This window comes from Peromyscus leucopus, chromosome 15 (genome assembly GCF_004664715.2).
Source record: "Peromyscus leucopus breed LL Stock chromosome 15, UCI_PerLeu_2.1, whole genome shotgun sequence".
NCBI lineage: Eukaryota > Metazoa > Chordata > Mammalia > Rodentia > Cricetidae > Peromyscus > Peromyscus leucopus.
This window is the reverse complement of record NC_051076.1, coordinates 53672139-53699761: the sequence shown is the minus strand read 5'-3', so window position 1 is coordinate 53699761 and position 27623 is coordinate 53672139. Positions and strand designations below refer to the sequence as shown.

At 48.7% G+C, this 27623-nt stretch overlaps 1 protein-coding gene across 1 annotated transcript; it reads right to left on the bottom strand.

The window, feature by feature from the left end:
- Positions 1–1968: 1968 nt before the first annotated feature.
- On the bottom strand, positions 1969–26230 carry LOC114698122 (arginyl aminopeptidase). The gene is given in 12 exon segments (XM_028876642.2): positions 1969–2435; positions 3438–3580; positions 4787–5011; positions 6401–6509; positions 6683–6795; positions 7606–7681; positions 7683–7720; positions 13255–13490; positions 14069–14185; positions 18573–18721; positions 21894–22034; positions 25729–26230. Coding segments are annotated over 12 exon segments (1959 nt in total). The 5' UTR covers positions 26182–26230; the 3' UTR covers positions 1969–2276.
- Positions 26231–27623: the final 1393 nt, after the last annotated feature.

Genomic DNA, 27623 nt, shown 5'->3' with positions numbered 1-27623 from the left:
CACACACACACACACACACGATATAGGATCTGTGTCTTGTCCCCTCTCTACCTCATTTATGGACACACAACCCCAGATGGTCTTCAGACGAAAACAAAAGGTGATTCCTTTTGCTTCTAGGTATCCACTGTTGGAGGACCACAACCCACCCTCAGCCCCACAGGATCCACTCCCCATCTTCAAAACTACAGGCTCCTTTCCACTAGGTCAGGGCCGCTGGAAAGCCAGGGGCTCCGGGTAGGATTTTCACTGGCCCTTCAGGGGACCTCCCCCAAGCAGCCTGAGGCAGACACACCCTCTACCCAGTCACTCGCCCTGGAATGTGGGAGAACCAGCTCTTAGCCTTGGGGCTGCTCATGGGCTCCTTTCCCCTAAGAACACCTGGTTGGGTCTCCAGAGCAAAATGAGGAGGAAGATGCCGAGAATGAGGCCATCAGCTAGCAGCACCCTTGCCTTCACGGAGCTTCTTCCCAGAGAAACAGAGCTAGGGAAATCTTAGAGCTGGCCCATCCCTCTGGGTGTTCGTTCCTTCACCAGCCAAACGGAGAAGTGAGAAAGAATTGAATTTGAGGTCAGTGCTTCGGAAGGTTCCAAGACTAGAGTGAGAGCAGCCGCAGGGCAGGGGAGGCAAGGGGTTTCACAATAGCCTGCCTATATGCTGAACAGGGCAGGAGAGCCTGACGCCTTTCCCCAGAGATCCCCAGTAGCCTAGCTTCATCTCCAGGATGGGAGGGTAACAAGAACATTGTCTCCCAGTCCCGTAAGAGCACAAGCAGACCCAAGAGGACTCCACAGAGCCCAGACGGCGAGTGAGACAGGACACACAGCTCCTGATGCCCATGCTGTGAAATGTGAGTGGACGCTGGGCAGTGGTGGCCCACATACTTAGCCCCAGCACTTGGGAGGCACAGGCAGGCGGATCTCAGTGAGTTCGAGGCCAGCCTGGTCTACAAGTGAGTTTCAGGACAGTCAGGGCTACATAGAGAAACCCTGTCTCGAAAACAGACAAAACAAACAAAAAAGATACTGGTAGGTCTCAGGATCAACAGCACAGATGTGAAGGTGGGGCGTCGGGGAGGCAACGGGACAGTCCTGAGAGAGATCAGCAGCAGCTTACTAGGGATTGCCAGTACCCCCTCATTCGATCTCCTGGGTCCTCAAATCCCTGTCCTGGAGCTCACAGTTGCCTCTGTTGGGGAGGCTGGTCACACTGTGAGTCAGGAACACTGTCCTGGTTTTTTTGGTTGTTTTTGTTTTTGAGACAGGGTCTCTCTGTGTAGCCCAGGCTGGCCTCGAACTCACATAGATCCTCCTGCTTCTGCCTCCCAAGGGCTGGGATTAAGGGCGTGCACCACCACCGCCCAGCACATGGTCCCATTTACCGCCACCGGGCTTTGCGAAAGATGGAGCCTCAGCTATTTTCTCCACCTTTGTGTAGGGAGGGCAAAGCCAAAGGCGGAGCTGTGGATGGAGACTGGGTCACGGGTCCCTGTACTTAGGGAAGACAACTTCAATTCATCTTAGCATTCGCTCAGACCCTCTCGTCAGCCATCACGCTACTCTCGAGCTCTGACGCTAACTGCATCAGTCTCCATGTTCAAGCCAGGAAATCAGCAGACCCCACCCATCGCAACCAGTAAAATAGTGACTGAAGCTCGGGTAGAGGAGGCCTGCAACGCCCCAGGGACTTGATGGAGGACACCCTTGTGCGTGTGGGCAACCGAGCACACACGACACAGAGGGGACCCCAGCAGAAGTTTAACAGTGACTTTGCCTCCTGCCTATAATCCCAGTACTCTGTAGGCAGGAGGATCTCTGCAAGTTTGAGCCCGGTGTATACAGTGAAATCCAGGCCAGAAAGGGCTACATAGTGATTATCTCAAACACACACACACACACACACACACACATATACACACACACACACACACACCATACAACAGAAATAAAAACAAATGATCCAGTCTATAACTGCCACTTATCTACTTCTTGCTTAAAAACATTTATTTGAAAAGACAAAGAATGAAATTTTACTCTCTGCAGCCCGGGCTACAGGGAGCATGGAGAGCCTTCTAGCCTCAGGACTCCCGGGACCAGAAAGAAGTTCCCCACGGGGCGGAGACCCAAGTGTCACAGACACCTAAGCCCAGAGAACAGCCAGGTGATCCAAGAGAACAGAAACTGCAGGACACTGACTTGAGAACTCAAGTTTGGTTAGGAACAACTCTTCAGAAAGCCTGTGAGGCCCGCGAGGCAGAGACCACCCACGTGAGCCTCTAACTGCCCTTGGGCGCCAGGATCTGCTTGATGTAGTTGACCACGTTGCTGTGGAGCTGGGAAGCGGTGGCCTCAAAGGTGTCCTTGGCGAGGGTCCGGGCCGTCTCGCTGCCGCCCATCATGGCGTGGTACAGTGGGAGCGTGTACTTCTGCTTCCCCTGTAAGAAGCACAGACACCTCTCCTCAGCAGCTTGCTTAGTGGTCTGCCCAGCCCTCCTCCCCCGACAGCAGGCCTGGTCTGAGGACAATGGGGATGTGGGGGTCAGAGCGGGAATGAAGTGCCTCTCTGTCAGATTTTGGAAGGACGGATTCTGGCATCTTCTAGGGGATGGAGAATGATCAGTATGAACCCCAAATCATGGCAACAAGGGACCATTTACAAGTACCAAACAAATGAGCTGGGTGGACACAATGGGACTGAAAACTTTTGGAAAGCTGGAGGCAGTTAGTCATCGAGGTAATGACGGCCAAAAACCAGGGTCATGTAAGGCCCATCTACAATGAAGCCAGATCCCCGCGAGTCAAATTCACATAACTGTAGGGCAGCTGCGTGGCAAGCTCCCGAGCCCCAGAGGCTTGGCAAGCGGTCAGAGGGCTCAGAGAACCTCCCACAGACTTCTGGTTCGCCCTTCACACAGACTGCACGACAGAGGAAGTCACCTGGGCATTGCTTTGGATCCAATCGGTCCCTCACTGCTCTGGAGTCGGAGGATGTTCAGTTTATCTCAAGAGCCTTGTGCCCTAAAGGGCGCTCTCACGGGGATCCACTGGTGTCTGAACTGTCACCAAGTCCCAGAACTCCTCCAGAGAGCAGGGACCTAGCGCCTCACTCACCTAATTTGTCCTTTTGCATGACCAGCCCTCACATTACCCAGTTCCCTTTTCCCAGTTTCGGGTTAGCTCTAACTGCCTTCATCCCCTTCGGCTTCACCAGCTCATCTCCAAAAAGGCTCCTCAAGCCTGGAAACTTCTCTTCCCCCAGGACACAGCCTCGGGGAATCACACCAACACCGGCGTGATCAGGAGGTCCTTCAGAGGCCAGGCCCCACTTCCTCTGAAGGCAGACCCACAGGCCTCTCGCAGGCCTGCAGGAAGACCTCAGGTATGATGACGGAGGTCCACGGACTGTCCACGAGGGGACCAGAGATGTAATTACCCACCTGGCTCTGCAAGAACTCCTTCACTTTCCAGAACTCTTCTTGGTGGTCATTCTTAAGGATGATCTGGCCCCATCGGAGCCGTAACTCAGCATTCCGGGCATTGGAGATCTTTGGGTATGTCTCTCCAAGCGTCTTCACATTCCCTAGAAGAGAGAAAGCAATGGGTTCTTAACGGCCAACTGAGGAGCCCAGAAGGCTCATTGTCAGCGCCACTGAGTGTCTGTCCTCCTGCTCTCTAGAAGCACTGGCGGGGACAGTGAGGCTCCCTTACCAGCGACCTTTACCATCCATCCTGCCACTGTATCTGGCTCGGGGATACTCTAGTACCACATGCACCTCGATTTCTAAGGCTCTCCTCTAAGACACCCCTTAATTTCACTCTGAACTTCCTGCTCTTTCCCTCACGTTCTCTCCTACCATTGTGCTAATAAATTTGGATCCAACTTTGAAATCTGAGTATGTTCAGTAAATTTTTTTTTTTTTTTTTTTCGAGACAGGGTTTCTCTGTGTAGCTTTGCGCCTTTTCCTGGAACTCACTTGGTAGCCCAGGCTGGCCTCGAACTCACAGAGATCCACCTGGCTCTGCCTCCCGAGTGCTGGGATTAAAGGTGTGCGCCACCAACGCCCGGCCAGTTAATTTTTCTGAGGATGAAAACCCCTATGTACTAAAGGCGATAATCCCGGGGATTTGATGACTATTATTTCTGACCAAACAACAACAAAGCATCCAGTGGGTGAGATGAGGGGCTGGAGAGAGGGCTCAGAGGTTAAGAGTGCTTGCTATTAACAAGTTACCAACCTTCACACCAGATGGCTCACAACCACCTGTAACCACAGCTCGAGGGGATCTAACACCTTTTCTGGCCTCTGCAGGTACCCACAAGACATGGGACAGATAGACACATATACTCTTAAGTAAAAATACATCTTTAATTTTTAAGTGAAAAAGAGTTTGGATGACTAGGCTCCAATCCTAGGCCAATCATTTACTGTTGTGCAGGTTATTGGTGCCTTTCTGATGTCATCTCTATCACCTGGGTTTAAGATCGCAGCATCCCAATCACAGAGTAATCCTGAGATTAAATGGTCCAGTAGAAACAGTTTATGCAGTGTCCTGCAGGACCTGGAGCCTGATGAATGCCAGGCTTTGTTAATCTGTTCCCGGTGGCACTGGTATGCGTAACCTGTGCTGTTCGATGAGGTATTCTTGTGAGGTATCAGCCTCCCTTCTACACTGGAGCCACTTCGAGACACTATCCCTTCTGACTCTCGCTCTGGCCTCTGACATGAAGCTCTGCCCCCAAGAAGCCTGGCTTCAGCGTGGTAAGGGGGTAAGCCACTGTCCTTACCGGGTGGGAGAGGGGACTTTTGCAGGATCTTGTCTAGGAAGTAGACAAGCTGGTAGGTCTTCCAGGTAGAGATGGATACAGCTCCAATGGCTTGCATGTCCAGCTCTGGGGTCACCCACAGCTCAGCCAGCTCTTCAGCTGGCTTCATGAGTGAGTCCCCAGGGGAGAGGTCAGGGAGGTAGGGGGGCCAGCCAGGGGTGTTCAGCCATCGATCAAACTCAAACCCTCGTGGGTAAAAAAACAGAAGACACTGTCACAACTCTCCCACCAGTCAACACGCCCAAGCAGTTCCCTGGGCTTGCAAGCCCATCCCCCATCCTAAATCACCCCATACTTGGTGTCCCTTGCCCCAGCCGGATGGACAGCATCTGGAGGCTGCCACAGTAAGACTAGACCATGCCTGCTTGAAAAGTAACGTTCTGTCACCAGGTGATAGACGAGCTCCTAATTGTAGTCCAGGTCACGCTTTCCTCCCCATCACAGTGGCGCAGTGCATTCGCACCAGGGCCCCAAGCCTGAGCTGCCTGGCTTCCCATCCCAGCGCTGCTATAACTATCTGGCGCCTCAGTTGTTTGTAAAATGGGGGGTGCTTGCTCGGCCCTACCTTAGTTGACAGTCGTAGATTAAATGAGCAAATACACATTAAAAGCTTAGTGCACGGCCTGGCGCATAGTAAGCACTCAGTAATTATTAACTATTGTTCGTCAGAGTCTCATGACCTTGAAATTTGGGCCTCCAACCAACAACCCAGTGCTACCGAGACAGAAACCGACTTTACCAAACCAACCAGAGTGATTCAGAGTTCACATCCCGACAAGGGGTGTGTCTCACGGCCTGTCTGGGTCACAGCGAGGCCATCCTCTCTGTTCATGGAGGAAGCAGTCAGTGCCTTCCTGGCTGATATCAGAGGCTGCCAGGATTCCCCTTTGCTCACAGGGCCTAAGGAGCCCTCACCGTGAGCTCAGGGCAGAGGTGACGGCCCCTGGTGCTCTCCTGCTTCTGATTTGGGCAGCAGAGGTCACAACAACCCTCTGGCAAGAACCAAGAAGTCAGCCTGTCTCTGTTTCTCTTTCTTCCTGAGACAAGGTCTCACGTAGCCCATACTGGCTGTGGACTCACTGTAGCCAAGGGTGGCTTCTCAATCCTGGTCCTCTTGTCCCTACCTCCCAAATGATGGGGTCACACCCATGCCCAAAATTTTTTGACTTTCTGTGTTTTGACTTAACTCACCATGTAACCCAAACTGGCCTTAAAGTTATGGCCGTCGGCTGCCTCAGGCCCTGAAGTGCTGAAGTTCAGCTTAAAAACATTTGCTTTTGTGTTTCAATGCTGGGGGTCAAACCCAAGTCCTCACACATGACAAGCAAGTGCCCTACCAATTGAGCTACATTGCCAACCCCCTCTTTCTGGGGGTTGAGCCCAGGGCCTGTGCACGACCCTGGAACTCTACGCCAGCCCCACCGCGAGTCATTCTGTGGACCGGAGCCGGGGGTCCCGGGCTGGCTCTCCAAATGCTGCTTGAACAGGAACCCATGACTTGATGGTTTCTTCCCACCTCACCTTGCTCATTCTCTGCTGCGTCTTGGAAGCCAGCAGTCCAGTTCCCCTGCTTACCTGGAATGGAATCTACTCCCTTCTCCTTCAGCTCAGGGAAATACTCGAGGTAGAATTCCAGAAAATCTTCAGCCATGATACTTTGGAATTTAAACTCATCTACATAGGCCTGTGAGGAGGGAGGTGGTTTAGCCTCTGTGGCCACCCTGGGGAGCAGACCCCCCCCATCTCTCAGGCCCTCCCTGACCCTTACCTCTGGTGCCCCCTGCCTCCACCCCTGCACTCTGGCCCAGCGCTTTATCTGCTCCTGGTCTCTCTCCCCTCGTGGAGAGTGGACTGTACCTTGAGAAACTTGTCAAACCGATCCTGATCGCCCACCAGGTGGGCCAGGTACGAGACAAAGCAGTACCCTTTCTCGTAGGGGGTCTCATTGTAGGTGTCATCGGGGTCAACACCTGGCAGAGGAGAGAGCAGACAGGGCTGAGTGTTCGTAAGCACCTCTTGTATAAGCACCTCCGGCCTCCGATTACAGGCTAACTGTTGGAATTGCTCAGACTACACCTCTCCCAGGTACAGCCAAGGTTTCCCGGTCGCCGGGGGTCTCCCACAGCACTTCAAAGGTAAAAGCAGAGGGCCAGTAACTATGGATCTAAGAAAAGGCCAGGGAGACCCGTGGTTCAAAGGGGCTGGCGCATTTCCTTGGACAGGGCCTTCAACTAACTCTTAGGGCTGAACAGGCCCAGGCTTTTCAAGTCCCGTTGGTCACCATCTACACAGCCAACCTCTCGGGCGTAGTTTTAACAACTGTCCTAGACTAGAGCTAATTACCGGGGTACAAGAAGTTTGTTTTACAGTCAGGCGGCACCAAAGAACACAAGCTTCAGATGCACAAAAGGATTTTAGGTTAGTCATACATGAAACTGAAGAAAAAATGTTAGAAAGCAGGAAGTTCTGAGCTGACAGGTGCATGACCTGGGCAAGTCACTGGACTTGCCTGCTTCTGGGCCTGTCATCTGTAAAATGAGGCTAACGCTCTTCAGAAGCCTCACTTAGGAGACAACCATAAAAAGGAACGGGAGAGCAACGGGCTCGTCATGCAGGACTCAGTGGCCGAAATGTTGGGCCCAGCCAGCCTGCGGATCGGGGATGGCCAGAGCACCCCAGTGGCCCACTTCTCCAAGAAAGCATTCCAGCATGTGGCTCGGACTAACTTGGGGCTCCGAGCGTAATTTACTGGAGGGGGGAGACAGAGGAGCCTTCTGGACCTGGTTCAATCTTCACCCGCAGCTTGTTGAGCGGGTTTTCCTCTCCGGAGACGTCCATGTGCTGCCGAAGGAGAGACTCGTCCTGTTGCAGCCTCCAAGCAGGTGTAAGCAGCTCCTGGCCAAAGACAAACCACAGACCCCATGTTCACCGGGCCCACGTTCTCCTGACGGAGGCGCTGTGCTGTCTGTCTCCTCGGGGTCTGAGGCTCAAAGGCATTACCTCCCAGGGTGTCACGGAACAAGGGGACTCGGCCTCTAGCTCTTGGGCTTTCTGAGCTACAGAGGTTTAGTTAACCTGATCTGTGGGTCTTTCCCACAAAAACTAGGGGAGCTTTTCTTTGCATACAGGAATTTTTTTGTTTGTTTGTTTGTTTGTTTTTGGTTTTTCCGAGAGAGGGTTTCTCTGAGTAGTTTTGGTGCCTGTTCTGGAGCTCGCTCTGTAGACCAGGCTGGTCTTGAACTCACAGAGATCCACCTGGCTCTACCTTCCAAGTGTTGGGATTAAAGGCGTGCCCCGCCCGGCAGGAATGTATTTTTATTTTCAGGTAACAATTTGGTTTCTGTGAAACTTAAAAATATTTTTCCTCTGATGATCCTGTCGCAAAAAAGAAACTGTCACCTTCAAAAACCTTAAGCGTCTAGGCTGGGTATGGTGGCACAGGCCTTTTCTCATTCAGCTCCAGGGAGACAGAGGCAGGTAGCTCTCTGTGAGTTTGAGGCCAGCCTGGTCTACATAGTAGTAAGTTCCAGGCCATCCAGGGTTACATAGTGAGACCCTGTCCAAAAAAAGAAAAGAAGCAGGGTGGTGGTGGCACACACCTTTAATCCCAGCACTTGAAAGGTAGAGCCAGGTGGATCTCTGTGAGTTCGAGGCCAGCCTGGTCTACAGAGTGAGTTCCAGACAGCAAGGCACACAAGAAGCTAAGCACAAGAAGAAAGCCCTGCTCAAAAAAAAAAAAAAAAAAAAAAAAAAAAAAAAAAAAAAAAAAAAAAAAGAAGAAGAAAAAAAAAAAAACCAGAAACAAACAAACAAAAAAGGACAGTAACTCGGGAGCCAGGGGCGTGGTTCAAGGGGTAAGGGAGCCTGTCACCAAACCCTATTACCTGCAATCGGTCACCAAGATTCACGACAGAGAGAACTAACTCCAGAAAGATGTCCTTTGGCTTTCCCACAAACACTGGGCACGTGCACACCAGTGCACACACACTTCAACTCTGCCACTTACCACATGTTCTGACTCTGAGCCTCCCTGAGCCTCAGTTGTTTCTTCTGCATAATGGGAAAATCAACGTTGTACCATTGGATTCTAGTACTTTAGCTCTGGTGAGCCAAACTCACAGTGTAGCCCATGCTGGCCTTGAAGTCAGAGGTCTGACACCCTGTCCAGATTGTTCTCTCTTCTCTCTCTCTCTCTCTCTCTCTCTCTCTCTCTCTCTCTCTCCCCTTTAAGTATATATGGATACTTCATTTGCATGTACCTCTGCACACCAGAAGAGGGCATCAGACAGTTGTGAGCCGCCATGTGGGTCCTGAGAATTGAACTCAGGACCTCTGGAAGAACAGTCAGTGCTCTTAACCACTGAGGTATCTCTCCAACCCCCTCCCCCCACTTTAAAGACAGGGTCTTGCTAGACAACCCAGGCTGGCCTCAAACTTGTGACCTTCCTGCTTTAATTCCCAGTGCTGAGGGTGCAAAAATGTGAGTCACCATGTCTGGTTTGCCACAGGATTCTTAGTGGCTGACAAAGACATTCACAAACAAAATCTTTCTCTGTATACTTTGAATAAGAATACAACTCTGTTCAAACTTTTTGGCAAGTAAAAGATAAAACACACTAAAAGTCTTTATGCCTTTAGTCCCAGCACTCAGGAGGCAGAGTTAGGTGGATCTCTGTGAGTTCAAGGCCAGCCTGGACTACAGAGTGAGATCCAGGACAGGCACCGAAACTACACGGAGAAACCCTGTCTCAAAAAACAAAAAATAAAACAACAACAACAGCAAAATACTTCTTTATTCTCTTCTTTTTGAAACAGGGTCTTGTGTAGCCCAGGCTGGCCTCACTCACTAACCTTAGTCTTCTGCCCTACCTTTTGAGTGTGGAGATTGCAGGCATGCACCATAGTGCCTAGTTTTCTACCTGGGACAAAACTCAGAGACTTGTACATATTAGGCAAGGGCTCAGCCACTGAGCTACTGAACTCTATTACCTGCCCCTGCGTGGTTCCCCCCCCCCACACACACACTGAGTGCTGAGGATCAAACCCAAGGCCTTGTGCATGTTAGGCAATCACTCCAAATTTATTATTAGCCCAAACTCAATTAAATTTAATGAATGTATTAAATTCTTTTTTTTCTTTAATGTTTTTATTTGTTTTTTGTGAATAAAAAGAATTTTTTTTTTTTCTTCCAAGACAGGGTTTCTCCGTATAACAGCTCGGGCTGTCCTAGAACTTGCTTTGTAGACTGGGCTGGCCTCAGACTCAGAGATCTGCCTGCCTCTGCCTCCCAAGTGCTGAGATTAAAGGCGTGCTCCACTACACCTGGTGCAAATTAAATTTTTTAAAAACATTATTATGGGAGCTGGAGAGATGGCTCGATGGTTAAGAGTCCTGGCTGCTCTTCCAGAGGTCCTGAGTTCAATTCCCAGCAACCACATGGTGGCTCACAACCACCTGTAATGAGACCTGGTGCCCTCTTCTGGCCTGCAGGGACACATGCAGGCAGAACACTGCATACATAATAAATAATAAATCTTAAAAAAAAATCTTCCTAAAAAATATATTATTATGGTTTAAAACCATAGATGTGACTCAGGAATGATACAGCATATGTCTTTAATTCCAGCCCTCAGGAGGCAGAGGCAGGTAAATCGCTGGTCTATATAGTGAGTTCCCAGGCCAGCAAAGGATGCAGAGTGAGACACTGTCCCAAAATAATAACAAACCAACAAAACCCATAGATGTTTGATCTTTCATATTTATATATAGGAAGTGATCTGGGCACAATGGCACACATCTCTTATGCCAGCATTTAGGGGGTAGAGGCAGGAGGAATGTTGTGATCTGACCTGTTCTACATAGTGAGTTCCAGACCAGAAGAGCCTCACATAGCAAGATCTTGCCTGATCCCAACCCCCATCACCACAGTTCTGGGGGCTGAACACAGGGCTTTGTGCATGCCAGGCAAGCACTTCCCCAACCGAACTAATGAACCATGTCCTCAGCCCAAGACCTGTCTCAAAAAAGCCCCAAAGTGCTGGGCATCATGGTTCACACCTTACAGGCTGAGCAAGCCAGTAAGCAGCAGCCCTCCATGACCTCTGCAGCAGCCGCCAGGTTCCTGCCCTGTTCCTGTCCTGACCTCCTTCAGTGATGGACTATGATGCGGAAGTGCATTAAATTTCCTCATATTATGTGAAAACAAACAAACAAACAAACAAATAGAAGAGAAAAAAAGAAAGTGGACTAGTAGTTGCTAGGGGCTTGAGGGAGGGGCGAATGAGAATTGACAGCTCATGGATATCAAAGTTGTCTGGGGATGATTGACGTATTCTGGAATTAGGGTCAGCAAGATGGCTGAGCAGGTAGGGGAGGCTTAACACTATACTTGACAACCTGAATTTGAGCGCAGGGCCCTCCATGGTGGAAAGAGAGAACCCACTCTGTAGCTGGAAGTTTTCCCGTGTCCTGGCTGGCCACACCACTCCCACAAGTTGTCACCTGACTTACCCTGGGGCGTGATCACACATACACACAAACGCAGAGAGAGGCAGAGCAAGACAGATCGAGAGGAATTACTTTTTTTAAACCAAGGGGCCAGAAAGATGGCTAGTGCATAAAGTACATGAGCCTGATGGCCTAAGTTCAATCCCTGTGACCCACAAAAAGGTGGAAGGAGAGAAAGCGACTCCTCAAAATTGTCCTCTAACCTACACACACACACACACACACACACACACACACACACACACACCATGGCATGTATGCGCCCCCACATACACACCATACGAACAATAATTAAATAACTAAAATCAAACTATCCTAGATTTAGGTAACACTGAGTTTAAGGCCGGCCTATGTTATAAGAGATACTAACATAAAAAATTAAAAAAAAAAAAAAAAAAAAAAAAAAAGCCCCAGAGTACTGGGCATCATGGTTCACAGATGCCTTTCATCCCAGAACTCAGGAGGCAAAGGCAGGCAGATAGGTGGTCTATGTGAACTCAAGACCAGCCCCCTGTGAGGTCTGTCTCAAATAACAACAACAACAACCAATAAAAACAAAACAAAAATGAAAAGGGGCGGAGAGACGGCTCAGCAGTACTTTCTGGTCTTCTAGAGGACTCAGGTTTGGTTCCCAGCACCCACGTCAGGCAGCTCACAGCCGACTAACTCCAGATGCCTCTGATCCCCAAGGGCACTTGTTCTTGAGTGCAGGGACCCACGGGCAGACACACATCCCTACATACAATTCTTAAAACATACGTGAATAAAAAAGAAAATAGAGAAAACGAAATAGAATCTATTTTGATCGTCCTGAACACTGAAATTACAGATGGAATTTCTTTTCCTTCCTGTGCTTGTCCACACACGCCACACAGATCTTGTTTAAACATAATAATAAATGTTCTACTGCTTGGAGCATATGATAGACAGCAGCCTCTTACCAATTCACTAATGAGACAGCAGAAAAGCTTTGGTCTCTTTTCTTTCAGCACATGTATGGCTGGGCACATGACTCAGCAGAGGCCCAGGAAGCCTTGGGTTCGAGGCTTGTCTATGACTGCAGAGGGAGTTTGAGGTCAGCCTGGAATATGTGAGACCCTGTCACTAAGACAAAGAGAGGGAGCCCGGGTGCACACGTAGCATGGCAACCAGTGATGATCACGGCTTTATGTTTCACTCATCAATCAACCAGCCATCTGGGGTAAATGACGCTGGGTACTCTCACCTAGGAGCTGTGTCCCCTGGGGACACTTTGGCATCCAGTGTGACGCCAGTGTAGAGAATATTTTCATTGCCAACTCACCCATTAGTCCAGTCAGTCAGTTTAAACCACAATGCTTGCAGTGGCACACAAAGTGGAACAGGAATTTCTAATTTAAAAACAGTTTCCAGGCTGGAGAGATGGCTCAGCGGTTAAGAGCACTGGCTGCCCTTCCAGAGGTCCTGAGTTCAATTCCCAGCAACCACAGGGTGGCTCACAACCATCTATAGAGGGATCTGATGCCCTCTTCTGGTGTAAAGGTGTACATGCAGATAGAGCACTCATAAAATAGATAAATAAAAATAAAAAGGTTTCCAAGTAGGTTTAACCCTTGATGGTCTATCCCCTGAGATTTGTGCCTAAGTCCCTCCTCCCTTCTTCAATGCCCACCTATACCGTGAAACCACACGAGCAGATGGCACTAAGAAGGGGGCCCGGATGGGGCTGGAGAGATGGCTCAGCAGTTAAGAGCACTGGTTGTTCTTCCAGAAGACCTGGGTTCAATTCCCAGCACCCACGTGGCAGCTCACCACTGTCTGTAACTACACTTCCAGGGGATCTGACACCCTCACACAGACATACATGCAGGCAAAACACCAGCGCACATAAAATTAAAAGAAAAAAAGAATGGGGCCAAGTACTTGGAAGGATGGCGCCTTACCAAACAGGATGGTGGAGATCCTCCTCTGGGCATACATGGTGAAGCCTTCGTTGAGCCAGAACTCCCCCCAGTTGGCATTGGTGACCAGGTTCCCAAACCAACTGTGAGAGATCTCATGGATGATGACGTCCGCCAAGGAGCGGTCCCCTGCCAGCAGGCAGGGGGTGACAAAGGTCAGACAAGGATTCTCCATTCCTCCAAACGGAAAGGACGGTGGCATGAAGAGCAAGTCATACCTGCCAAGAAACTGGAGGTCACAGGAGGCCCTGACTCCAGAGCAGACCTCACCTCCCCGGCTGCGATCCAGAGATCCAGGGCTGCGGCCGATAAAGCGACAGAATCAACTTCAGGCCCAGCGCTGAAAACGAAGCCTGGGCCTCGGGGTCCTTCCCGGGAGGCTTCCCTGCCTCCGTGTCCGCCTCCATGAGCATGCTGCCTTTAAAAGTGTGAGCATGCGCTCAGCTCCCTCACACTCACTTCACTGGAGGGGTCACAAAGCCCGGCCTGTATCCTTAAGCTGCGGGCTTGAAGATGTAAAGTAACCTCCCGCACAGGGGAAGGGCATGGTCACAGAGGCCCTGGCCTTCTCCACTCTCCCACCTCTCTCCCACTTCAAAGACCATCCCTCCCAGGTCCTTTCTAACAAAGCAGCCACTTGGAGCCTGGCTCATCCCTCCCTCTTGGCTTCCTCCCGCCCTGCGTTTCTGGGATTGGAAAGCCTTGCTCTGGGAGACGGAAGGAAGGGAAGCAGCCCCAGAAATGTGGGGAACAGCTACTCAATTTCACAAAACCCATCTGTTCACCGATACCACACCTTCCCCAAACATAGGGTCCGAAAAGCTTCTCTCCTGTCGCCAGAAATTCTTCTATCACCCCACTGTACTCCTTCTTGGCATCTTCAAGGAGGCAGGGCTCTGCCCACACCCGGCTCCTAAGCACAGACAGGCAGAAGAATGCTTAGAGAACGCCGTGGCAGCCACATGAACCACCTGTAGGACACCGTCCTGGCTCCCATATCTGAGCCAATGCAATGTGGCCACGTGGCCGGCCATGCAGACAGGAGAGGTAAGATCGCCCTTTGCTTAGCCCCAAAAGGCTGCTCATCATGCCTGGGTATGAGACTCTAAGATCGCCTTGGGGAGGTGCCAGTCAGCCCCTCTAGGCAACAGGACATGAAGTCCATGGTTTCCACACCGAATGCAATGCTGCAAAAGTGAAGACGAAATAACAGAATATATATGAATCGGGTCCATAATTTCAGCACTGAAGAAGCTGAAGCAGGAGGATTGCTGAGAGTTCCAAGACAGCTAGGGCTATAGAGTGAGAACCTATTCCGAACAAAACAAAACAATAGCAGCTAAAAAGGGTGGAATATAAGAGGCCTTTATAACATGATGCAATTACTTTCCTTCTTCTTATTTATAGGATAGATGAAAGAATTCTGATAATAGTTGGGGGGGGGGTGGTACACCCTTTCAGTCCCAGCACTTGGGAGGCAGAGGGAGGTACACCTCTGTGAGTTCCAGGCCAGCCTGGTCTACATGGAGAGTTCCAGGGAAGCCAGACAGGGCTACACAATGAGACACCCCCCCCCACCTTCTCTCTCTCACACACAAACCTGATAACAGAATCTCTGGAATTAAAATTTGTCTTCTGAGGGGCTGGAGAGATGACTCAGTGGTTAAGAGCACTGGCTGCTCTTCCAGAGGACCCAGGTTCAATTCTCAGCACCCACATGGCAGCTCACCACTGTCTGTAACTCCAGTTCGAGGGTATCCGACACCCTCACACAGAGTATATACACACAAAACACCAGTGCACATTAAGTAAATAGATCTTTAAAAAAAAAAAAACAATCTTCTGAGAGAAGCCTATCAATATTAATGGGAAAGTTGCCAGTTCTTTTAGGTGCCAAATGGTTTTGTGATTTTACTTCATAGCTAGAATGGGCTTTTTTCCTCAGAGGGCACTATGATGTCCTCACCTTTAAAAGGTTTAGAACAGGGCCAGAGAGATGGCTCACACATGCACACATAAACATACACAAATAAATGTAGATGTAGCAGGGCAGTGGTAGTGCATGTCTTTAATCCCAGCACTCAGGATCTGCAGAGCCAGGTGGATCTCTGTGAGTTCGAGGCCAGCCTGGTCTACAGAGCGAGATCCAGGACAGGCACCAAAAAAACTACATGGAGAAACCCAGTCTCAAAAAACAAACAAACCAAAACCAAAACCAAAACAACAAAAGTAAATGTAATTATGTAATTTTAAAAATTAAAAATGACCCAGGATAAACAAAAACAAGCCCATGTATAAATAAAATTAGTATGACAAAGCAGGTGTGTTTACAATGTTCAACATATGGTCCCTTCAAGTTTTTATAATTTGAATTTTTCATAAAAAATGAGAAACAGTGAGAAAGGTGGTATACATTTATAATACTAGCATTTACATTTTTATTATGTTTATTTATGTGAATGTATGATATGTATGTGCCATGCACACATGTGCTCCGCACAATGTGCGTGGGGGAGTCCTCAAGTTCTACCGTGGAGGTCCCAAGGATTGAGCTCAGATTATCAGGCTTGGTGCCAAGCACCATTACCCAATGAGCTATCTTGCTGGCCCTTTAATCCCAGCATTGGGGAGGCTGAGGCAGAAGGATTGAGAGCTGGAGAACAGGCTGGGGTACACAGGAAGATCCTGTCTCAATCAACCAACCAAAGTGTAAAGACAGGAAAACAGGTGAGGAGGGAGAAGCACCATCACCATCAAGAAGACACAGTCGAGCAAAAAGTCAGGGCTGAGAGAGCCAGGGCTGAGAGAGCCAGTTACAGCTCCAAGGATGGGCTGACACCAGGATTCAGGACCCCTGAAGCCAAGGCCTGCACCTCAACCTTGTGTAAGTCTGTAGTCATAGCCTCAGTTTGACTATCCACACATGGATACAAATATTATCAACCTCACTGAGTCTGGGTAAAGATTAGGAGGGAGCATCCACAAAGGGGCCACTGGGATCCACCCTCCACTTTCTACCCAGTATCCTCTTGTGGTGCCTGGGCCCACCTGGGATAGGAGGGATCCTGTGACAAAAGACCCTATATAATATATATATATATATATTATAATATATATATTATATATTATCTATATAGAGCACGAGATCCCTGGGATGTGAACAGTGGCTGTCCACCGGACAGGGGAAGGAGATGTCACCAACATTAGCTTACTTCTTTTTGTTTTGTTTTCTGAGACAGGGTTTCATGGAGCCCAGGCTGTTCTCCAAATCACTATGTGGCTGAGGAGGACCTTGAACTTTGGATTCTCCTGCCTCCATTTTGAAAGTGCTGGGATTACAGGACTGTGCCACCATACCTGGCTTATGCAGGGTTGGGGATCAAACCCAGGGCTTCATGCATGCAAGGCAAGCATTTTATTAGCTGAGCTACATTCCCAAACCATCATCATCACCAGTTAAATGGATCGTATTACCTTGTTTGACATGCTTTTGAGTCAGTTATATGATTAGAACCTGTCATATTCCCATTATGATTTGTTCATATACCTGGTTTGTTTTTAAGACAAAGTCTCATTGTGTAGCACTGGATGGCCTCAAACTCACAGAGATCCTATTGCCTCTGCCTACTTCATACTTTGGTAAACAGAACATTTGTTAGGGCAAACACATCCTCAAACCACATAGCTTTTCTTTTTTCTTTCTTTTTTTCTTTTTTTGGTTTTTCAAGACAGGGTTTCTCTGTAGCTTTGCGCCTTTCCTGGAACTCACTTGGTAGCCCAGGCTGGCCTCGAACTCACAGATATCCGCCTGGCTCTGCCTCCCGAGTGCTGGGATTAAAGGCGTGCGTCACCACCGCCCGGCCACATAGCTTTTCTTATCTATTTCCCCTGGTTGCAAAGATGACCTCCCTGTCTATTAGGAAGAGGGTAACGCCTTCTCTTTCAAGATTGGCATTGTAGTGCTGGGGTTAGCTCGGGGTTAGAGTGCTGGTCTATCTAGCATGCTCAAGGTCCTGGGTTTGACCCTCAGCACATCAAAACAACAACTATGAGGAATAGCACTTTTCTGAATGTGTGTGCTGTCAGCAGGTACCAACGGAATCCTGCTTATTATCCTACCTGACACCTAGGAACTAATGTAATTCATGATACCACTAGCCGTGCAGAGCCTTGCTATTAAAAAAACTTGAGGATTGGACTGGAGAGGTGGCTCAGAGGTTAAGAGCACTGGCTGTTCTTCCAGAAGTCCTGAGTTCAATCCCCAGCAACCACATGGTGGCTCACAACCACCTGTAATGAGATCTGGCTCCCTCTTCTGGCATGTAGATAGAACACTATATGTGTAATAAATAAATAAATCTTAAAAAAAAAACAAAAAACAAAACAAAACAAAAAAAAACCTCGAGGCTTGTAATGAATCTTATAGAAGACACCACTGCCTTCAGAGCTAAGGAACAGGAGAGCCGAGAAAGGGGCCTGTGCTTTGCAATCCAACCTTTGACCCCTTTCACAGCAGGACTAAGCTGCAGTGGTAGATGATAGATGATATGAAAATTGAGAAAACTTATTCTCTTTGTTTTAGACAGGCTGCATTATTCTATATGGCCCAGGCTGGCTTTGAACTTGAGACTTTCTGTCTCAGCATCACTAGTAGCTAGGATTACAGGTGTGTGTGCTACTATGCCCAGCTCATGGCCAAAGCTTTTAATCTCAAGAAACAGTATAAAAGCTGGGTGGCGGCGGCGGCACATGCTTTTAATCCCAGCACTCAGGAGGCAGAGGCAGGCGGATCTCTGTGAGTTGGAGTCTAGCCTGGTCTACGGAGCCAGTTCCAGGACAGCCAGGGCTACACAGAGAAACTCTGTGTCGAAAAACAAAACAAAACAGAAAGGCAAGGAAATCAAAGCTGGAGAAAAATGGGCTTCGGCACAGGGATATAATACCGTGGCTAGAAGGGACTCAATACTAAAAGCTGCCAGTCGAGATCAGTCTTCTGGAACTACCGCAGGGGCACCAGCATCACTCAGCCGAGCAGCTGCGCTCACCCATGAGCCTCTGCTCCAGCTCCAGCAGCTGCCGCTACTCCTTGCAGATAACAGGCTTACACATGGAGGGAGGGGAAACGGAGGGGCGGAGAGGAAGGAGAGAAAAACAAGACCATCCTCCAGCCTCCTCAGGACCCGAAGACAGCAGACACAGGATTCACACTGTCCCAAGAGCCACTTCAGCAGGACCACTGGGCCAGAGTCACCCCTGCCTCTAGGGTCAAACCCTAACTTCCCGCTGGCTGTGTTTCTTACCTGGGTCCAACCTCAGCGGAAGCCAGATCTCCAATGGCCAAAGCTATCAGATAGGAGGGGATGGGCTGGTCCATCTGGAAGAAGAACTTATTTGGACCTCTCTTCTCCCAAGTGCTCGCGCTCATCACAGCTGTGAAGCCATCTGGGACCTGGCAACAGAGAAGCGTAGGAAGCCTCACCTGGAAAGTCTCCTCTGTTCGTTGTCTATTGCCTTGTTCTTTATGAGGCCAAATTGTGCTACGCAGCCCTGGCTAGCCTGGAACTTGCTGTGCATACCAGGCTGACCTGGAACTCCTGACGGTTCTGTGTAGCTGACACCCCCCACCCACCCCCCCCCACACCCCCTGCTATCCCTACCGTCTGCGTTCGTCTGAGTGCTTGAATTAGATATATGTACTATCATGCCTGGCAAAAAGTCCTTTAGACGGACTTGAAGAATAGTAGGATCAGAAACCTGCACAGTGATGGTAACAACTCTGAGTTCATCCCGGAGAACAGGAAGGCTTCAAAAACCTTACACTGGGGGAGCTTGAACTGTGTAGAATTTCTGTCCATGGGGCAGGCATGGCAGCACCTGTCTTTAATACCAGCACTCAGGAGCCAGGGGTTCTCTGAGAGTCTGAGCCAGCCTGGTCTACACAGTGAGCTCTAGGCCAGCCAGGGCTACGTGGTGAGATGCTGTCTCAAACAACAAAATCTGCAGATGGAAGGCTTTACAAGGGAAGAATTTTTCATATTCTGGATTTCAGATACACTGGATCAATGTAATAATTTATCAACCAAAACAGGACCTGATGGGCCTGAAATTATATTCTCTGTCTCTATATTTCTCTGAGACAGGGTCTGACTGGGTAGCCTAGGCTGGCATTGAACTCATGATTTTTTTTTTTTTTTTTTTTTTTTGAGACAGGTTTCTTTGTTTAGTCCTGGCTGTCCTGGAACTCACTCTATATACCGGGATGGCCTTGAACTCAGAGATTCACCTGCCTCTGCCCCCTGAATGCTGGGATCAAAGGAATGCGCCACCACCACCTGGCATGAACTCATGATTCTTTTTTTGTTTGTTTATTTATAAGCTGTTTATTTGTTATCTGTCACAGTAACAAAAAGATAATACAAAAGACTATCTTAGAAAATAAATGTTGCTTCTTTTAATTTCCAGTGCCTTAGCCAGGTGGTGGCACACACCTTTAAATCCCAGCACATGGGAGGCAGAGGGAGGTGCATCTCTGAGTTTGAGGCCAGCCTGGTCTACAGAGTGAGTTCCAGGACACAGCCAGGGCTACTCAAGAAACTCCACTCCCTCAAATTCCAGTGCCTTAAAAAACAAACTGAACACCACTACTAAGAGAATTCAGCCATATCAGAAACAGACCAGAGTAATTTAGTATTGTTCAATCCCAACATTAACCTTTTACTTCCAGACAATTGAGCACTAGGATTCTTTTTATTGAGTTCTTAAGTATTTCTTTTTAACAGAACCACTTTATAAGTCTTCTTTTCCTTAAAAAAAAAATTTATTCTATTGTTGTTGTTGTTGTCATTTTTTTGAGACAGGGTTTCTCTGTGTAGTTTTGGTGCCTGTCCTGGAACTCACTCTGTAGCTCAGGCTGGCCTCGAACTCACAGTGATCCGCCTGCCTCTGCCTCCCAAGTGCTGGGATTAAAGGCATGTGCCACCACCGCCCGGCTTATTCTATTTTTTTTAAAAGCTACTTTTATTTAAAAAAAAAAAACAAACAACAACATATTGCTGGGCCAGCCATATGACTCAGTCTGTAAAAACAGTTCCTAGCGAGGTTGAAAACCTTTCAGTCTCTGGGAATCACACGGTGGAAAGAAAAGAATCAACTCCTGCAAGTTCTTGATTGCCACGTATATCATACCCTTCCCATAATGAATAAATACAAAGAAATCAACAAAAATAGAAAGAAAAAATTCATTGTTCAAAGAATCATAGATTAAGTGTCATGCGTCCTTTAGTATCGTAATTTGCAGGTCTGCACACTACTTAAGACCAGAAATCCCTTAGGATACTCACCACCCCCTTCCCACTTCTGCAGCTAGTTAGACCCAAATGATATTTGTACTATGTATCGCCTACAGAGTACTTACTTACAAAAACTTTTGTGTGTATTATGGAATTCCCACAACAGGAATGAATCTTTGAGTGATTACAGATCTAAACAATGGACTTGCTCTTTAGAAATATGAATACATATACACTTTCTGTCTAGCACTCTTGAGGGGTGTCCTTTTTAAACAGATGTGAGCTCTATCTGTAAGCTTACTATACATTTGTTGTTTTTTTTTTTTAAATGCTGAATGCCGTTTATTGAAGGAGGGAAGAGGTCCTAAATACAGGCTTACAGCACAACGGGAGAACCCCGGAGGGCAGAAGTTCACTACCAACGTTTTACAATCTTGCATCTAAGCTGTTAACGCCCAATATGCAGGATACACAGAACTCATGATTCTTATGCCTTTGCCTCACAAGGCTAGGATTACAGGCATGCACTTCCATGCCTGGCTTTTTTTTTTTTTTTTTTTAACATTAAAAAGCAAAACAAAGCATTTATTTTATTATGTTGTTTGGGGTTTTTTTTTTAAGATTTTTTTTTTTTAATGTGTATGGGTATTTTACTTACATGGGAATTGAACCTGGGTCCTTTGGAGGGGACCCAGTGCTCCTAACCACTGAGCCATTTTTCTAGCCCCTATTTTATTATGTTTTAATTATATGTAGATGTGTGTGTGTGTGTGTGTGTGTGTGTGTGTGTGTGTGTGGGTACGTGTGTGTGTGTGTGTGTGTGTGTATGTGTGTATGTGGGTGTGTGTGTGGTGGGTGTGTGTGTGTATGTGGTGTGTGTATGTGGGTACGTGTGTATGTGTGTGCGTGTGTGTATGTGTGTATGTGTGTGTGTGTGTGTGTGTATGTGTGTATGTGGGTACGTGCGTGTGTGTGTGTGTGTGTGTGTGTATGTGGGTATGTGTGTGTGTGTATGTGTGTATATGTGTGTGTGTGTATGTGGGTAGTGTGTGTGTGTGTGTGTGTGTGTGTATGTGTGTATGTGTGTATGTGGGTACGTGTGTGTGTGTGTGTGTGTGTGTGTGTGTGTGTGTGTGTGGATACATGCATATAAATGAAGGTGCCAGTGGAGGCAGAGGTGCTGGGTCCCCTGGAAACAGTCATGGACAGCTGTAAGCCACCAGATGTGGGTGCTAAGAACCAAACTGAGTCCTCTGGAGGAGCAGAAGGTGCTCTTGACTGCTGAGCCCCCCTCATTCATGACCCCAGGGCAAGCGCACTAAGCCACCTTACCTCAACCAGAGCCGAGTACGCGCACTTCACTGCAGGCGTGTCGAAGCAAGGGAAAAAGGCGCGGTTTAACACCGCCTGGCCCTGGGTGTAGACAAAGGGTTTCTTCTTTCCCGCGGTCTGCTCAGGAGCCAGCCAGCAAACCTAAGAGAACAGAGGGGCGCTTCAGAACAGACAGCTCACGAACAGAGAAAGAGTGGGCCGACTCGGGACATTTTCAGGTAATCCTTAAGACCTTCCTGCCAACCAGTCTGTCCCGGGCCAGAATGTCCTCTCCTATTGTGTGTTTAATCTGCCTTGGTCTCATGCCCACATCACAGGGCAGACACAGCATTCCCTGCCATACCCATGGCATCTCAGGAATCCCGTCCTCCTCACTGTTTCCAATCTAACCAGGATTTCGAGCTGCTGACAGAAGGGCAGAGCCAGCTAAGAGTTGTCCGTTTGTTTTTGTTTTTTACAGTCTTCATGTCGCACATGCAAGCCCAGTATTCTTCTTATGAATACTTAGGAGGCAGTCGGTTCATCCGTGGAGTAAGGTGACTCCTGTTCTCTCCCATATCTGGGTAGACTGGCTTTCCCCTTTAAGGTATCTCTTCCAGTGGTCCTTTAGAAAAGCCCAGAAGGGGCCTTAGTACAGGTGTGGTGAGGCATCCTGGTTGGTACCTTAGTGTCTGGTCCAGCAGAACAACCCACTGACAGCGTAAGCATATTCAATCACAAACTGGCATTCTGACCATCAGGAGACACAGTTTCCAAGGCACAACTATAGTTTTCTTGGTTACTCCAGATCTCCTTTTTGAGTACCCAAGGTTATGATTGCTGTGGCTATCTCTTAGTTAAGAAAGCTAAGGCTTTACCATGAAAAGAGACAAACCTTACTTTCGCCCTTAGTAAAAGGAAATCATATACAACATAGGTAAAACTCTGTGTGTGTGTGTGTGTGTGTGTGTGTGTCCATTTAAGATTGAAGAATGGATTACACTATTCCAGGAAGGTATCACAGGTGAAGTATAATTGTCTGCTTAGGTCTTTAAGGACAAGCAAGAGTCAGATGTTGGAAGGGGAGAAGCCTCTCTCCAGCAGGTGAGTGGGGAAAGGCAGGCCTGGATGTAGGCTCTGAATGGGCTGGTAGGAGGGAGGCCTGAGCAGGAGGGAGGCCTGAGCAGGCAGAAGGAAGGGCTTCGAAAACAAGGATCTGAGACCTTTTAAAGATGCAGAGGAAAGCCACATTGGATGTTGGGTTTTTCTCTGCTTGCTTTTGTCCAAGTGCAATAAATTTGACCAGTCTTCCTGTAAATACGGTGCAGTGTGGAAGGCAGGAGGAGACATGGTAGAAAAAGCTGATGTAGGTAACAGAGGCCAACACAGTCAGTCCGGTGGCACATTAATACAGACCCAATACAATGTGATCAAAGTGGCACTTTGCCTCTGAATTTCCCCTCTACAGTGCACAATTCCTGCCTAGTCCCAGAAAAAACGTCTGAAAAATTCCAGTAGAAGGGCATTCTATGACTTATCTGAACAGCACCCTTCCAAATCGTTAACGTCATAGAAAAACAAGGGAAAGTCTGAGAAACCGTCACAGTACTAAGACAAACCCAAAGATGCACAGCTAGCCCAGCACAGTGGCCACGCCTGTAATCCCAGCACTGGGGAGGCAGAGACAGGTGGATCTGAGTTTGAGGCCAGTCTGGTCTACAGAGCGAGTTCCAGGATAGCCAAGGCTACACAGAATATACAGAAACACTGTCTCAAAACAGGTCAAACCCTACCCCTGCCCCCCAACAACAACAAGAACAAAGACGCACAGCTAGCTACAATGTGCTGCTTTGGCCGAGATCAGGAAGCAGAAAAAGAAGTAACTGAGAAAAAGAAGTAACAAAAAACAAGAAACTGAGATGTAAAGCCCGGGGAGCCTGCCTGGTTAGTACTGACAGCTATTGTCTATCAGTACTGACTGAACTGAGCTGACAGGAACGGAAACTGTGGAGGGCATGTCTAAGAGCTGGGTACTATCTGTTCAGTTACGCTCTTAATCTGCATTTGATTGTTATTTTGAACTTGCCGTCCTCCTGCCTCAGCTTCCTGAGTACTGGGCCTCCTGGCCTGTGCCATCATGCCTGGCTGGTATCAGGCACTTACATGAAGAAAATTCACCCAGTTTTGCTGAGAATTTACACAAGTGCCTAGCACATCTTTATTATACATATTATAAGCAAAGGTGGTGGAGGGATAATGTATGTGTGTGTGTGTGTAGATATAGATATCTTAACACCACATACACATACATGAATGTGTGTGTGTATATATATATGTGTATTGCTTTGTTTGTTCTTAAATGATGAGAAGAAAACAATGATGTAATGAAGAAACCTGACAGTGTACACACTACAGACCAGGTGAATTCTGGGAGAAGATGCTGCAGTGCTTGGTGACAACTCTCATCAGAATGGCTGCAAAGGACAGGAATGCCTGCTAACGCCTTAGGTGAAGACCCTCACAGTCTGAAGGACAATCCTTTGTAGAGAGCAGCCTCGGCTGTGATGTCTGTTTAACCTTGGATGCCACCTTTAGAATGGGCAGATTTAGGGAGGGTTTAACTTTCCCATCATGTGTAATTTCTAGCTCCCGTGAAAATTAGGAATCAAGATATAGCAGAGGAACTGAAGATGTGCCCTTCAGGCACCGAAGGAAACTTTCCTTTGCCTTTGGGGCTAGGTTGCACCAAGTGATTTTGACTTTCGGTTTCCCTAACAAGTTCTAGCATGAGGCTCTTTTATTCCTCCAGCCTTAGAAGGAGGAAGTGGAACTTCTCCTTGAGTCAGTTCTAAGAGGAAAGGGGAAACTGCTGGTTGGATAAGCAAGTTCCAATAGTCTGCAGAAAGCTTTGGTGAACTTTGTAACCCAGTCAGAGGCTGTCACTCCTACAAATGTACGCTGCATTCTCTTAACCTTACCTTCCAATATCTGTCTTACTCGAAAACTTTAAGACTTAAGAACCACGCTGGGTGGTGATGGCACACGCCTTTAATCCCAGCACTTGGGAGGCAGAGGCAGGAGGATCTTTGTGAGTTCGAGGCCAGCCTGGTCTACAGAGCGAGATCCAGGAAAAGGTCAAAGCTACACAGAGAAACCCTGTCTTGAAAAAAACAAAAAACAAAAAACAAAAAAAAAAAAAAAAAAAAAAAAAAAAAACAACAACAAAAACAAAAAAGACTTAAGAACCGATCAACAGAGAAGATTAAATTATAATAAAGCCTAGACTACTCTAATTACACACTCTCATTCTTGCTCAGATTCTTTGAAGTCCAACACAGGATTTCAAAGGAGGAAGCAAAAATAATTCTCTAGGCTTCAGGGCAGTTTGAACTTGTGCAACCAGAACGGCAGGACAATAAAGGACGGTGTCAGCATCTAGCTAACTAACCAACATCGCCCAGACTCCATCAAGGATAATTATATATATATAAAAACAAACAAACATAAAGTTTGTGTGTGAAGTTTCTCATCCGGGAAAGACACACAGGATAGCGGATGAGTTGGTTTAACACGTGTGTGACAGAGGCAAATCCACAGACAGAGGCCAGGAAGGCAGAAGGCGCGGCAGGAGGAACACAGCACCGGCTGGAGAGGTCGGAGCCCAGGGTGGGGACCCGGGGGCCATGATCCAGAGCCGGCCACCGGGGGAGGAGAGTCGGCGCCTGAGGATCTCCTGCGGAAGCTGCAGAACAGGGCCAGGTTTCCTGCTCTGGGACTCTGGGAGACTCAAGAGGGCCACAGGCTGGCCAGGAGGGTTGGGAAAGGCCTGTGGCCCCGGCGCACCGCGCGCACTCACCCCGGGTCCCTCCCCGACGCGGTAGGTGAGCTCCAGCTGGAAGCGCTCGGCGGCGCGGCAGGGCTGCGGGAAGGCCACGCACAGGGCCTGGCCATAGTGCGAGAAGGGCTGCGTGTGGAATGGCACGGGCTCCGCGATCGGCTGTTGGTCTCCGGGCTGCCCCCGCCGCAGCGTCGCCGCCGTCACCTCCAGGCAGCTGTGTGAGTCGAGCCGTAGCTCCGAGGCGCCCTCGGGCAGCAAGCAGCGCAGCTCCAGCACCACCGTGCCGCTCAAGCCGCGGCTGCCCGGGCCCGGGCCCGGAGGCCCGAACTCGGCCCGCAGGTCCAGGTGCAGGTGCAGGATCTCGAAGGCGCGGAAGCTGGAGGCCGAGGCCACGTCCACCGCCTGTGCCGAGTGCAGGGGCCGCCGCACCGCGCCGCCGCCGCCGCGGCTGCCGGGTCCGCAGCTCTCCATGGCTCCGGAGCGGTTGCTCACCCGCCGGGAAGACAAGCGGCTCCGCGGGCCCCCGCAGGCTCCGCCTCGAGGCGACGCGCCACCGTGGGCCCCGCCCCCCCGGACTGCGGGCGGCCACCGCCCCTAGCAAATCTGAGCCACACCGACTGTCCCCTCCCTTTTTGCAGCGCACAAGCCCTCTTTCACATGAGTTCCTAAGCCGCCTGGCCGAGGACGGTGGCGTGGTGGGTCGTCCTTTGCCCAGGACCCCCTTGCGGATCCCCCCCATCCTCTGAGCAATCAGTAGGATGCGGGGGACGGAACCTGGATTGGAAGGGTCTGTGTTTGAAATCTCACTCACTCTCTCCACTGGGCCAGTTATTAGGACGATGTGTGACATCTTGGACAAATTGCCTGTAAAACAGGAGTTGCAGTGCTATTTCCCTGTCGGCTCGTAAACAGTCATCTGTGACCCGAGGCATGATGATCTTTACAGTTTTGTGCCAGCACACACACACAAAAACTGTTCTATTTTACAGATAGACAGATATATCTATATCTATTATATCTATCTATACCTACTTTACATTGTACTTCTTTCTTTTTTTAAAGATTTATTACGTATAGTGTTCTGCTTGCATGTATGCCTTCCTACCAGAAGAGGGCGCCAGATCTCATTACAGATGGTTGTGAGCCACCATGTGGTTGCTGGGAATGGAACTCAGGACCCCTGGAAGAGCAGTCAGTGCTCTGAACTTCTGAGTCATCTCTCCAGTCCCTCTTTTTTTAAGTTTGTATGTGTATCGGTGTTTTGCCAGTGTGTATGTGTGTGCCTAGTACCCGCAGAGGCCAGAAGAGAGAGTTGGGTCCCCTGGAACTGGAGTTATAGGCCTTGTAAACTACCATTTGGGTGCTGGGAACCAAACCAGGTCCTCGCCAAGTGCTCTTAGCGGCCTTATTTTATGTGCATTGGCATCAGAGCCCCTGGAACTAGAGTTACAGACAGTTGTGAGCTGCCATGTGGGTGCTGGGAATTGAACCCAGGTCCTCTGGAAGAGCAGCCAGTGCTCTTAACCACTGAGCTCATAAAAGTTTATATTTTTAAATGAGTTCATTAAGGCGGGGCTAGTTAGTCCTCACTAGCTATTGAAATAATATGCAACTTTTTTAAAAAAATTATGTTACTATGCAACCCAGGGTGGTTTCAAACTGACAATCCTGACTCAGGCTGAGGAGTTCTGAGATTACACCACTCTTTGATAACATTTGTTTATCCATGTTAGATCAAATCTTATGTATCCTAGGCTGCCATCGAGCTATACCCTCATCCCTGCACTGAAAGCGTAGGGCTCATTACACGTCACTTGTATTCTCCTTGTGTGTCTCAGTTTATTGACCTAGCCGCATCTCCATATTTTCTCTTCTGTGCCCGTGCCCTGTAGTAGCCACATATGAAGAAATGA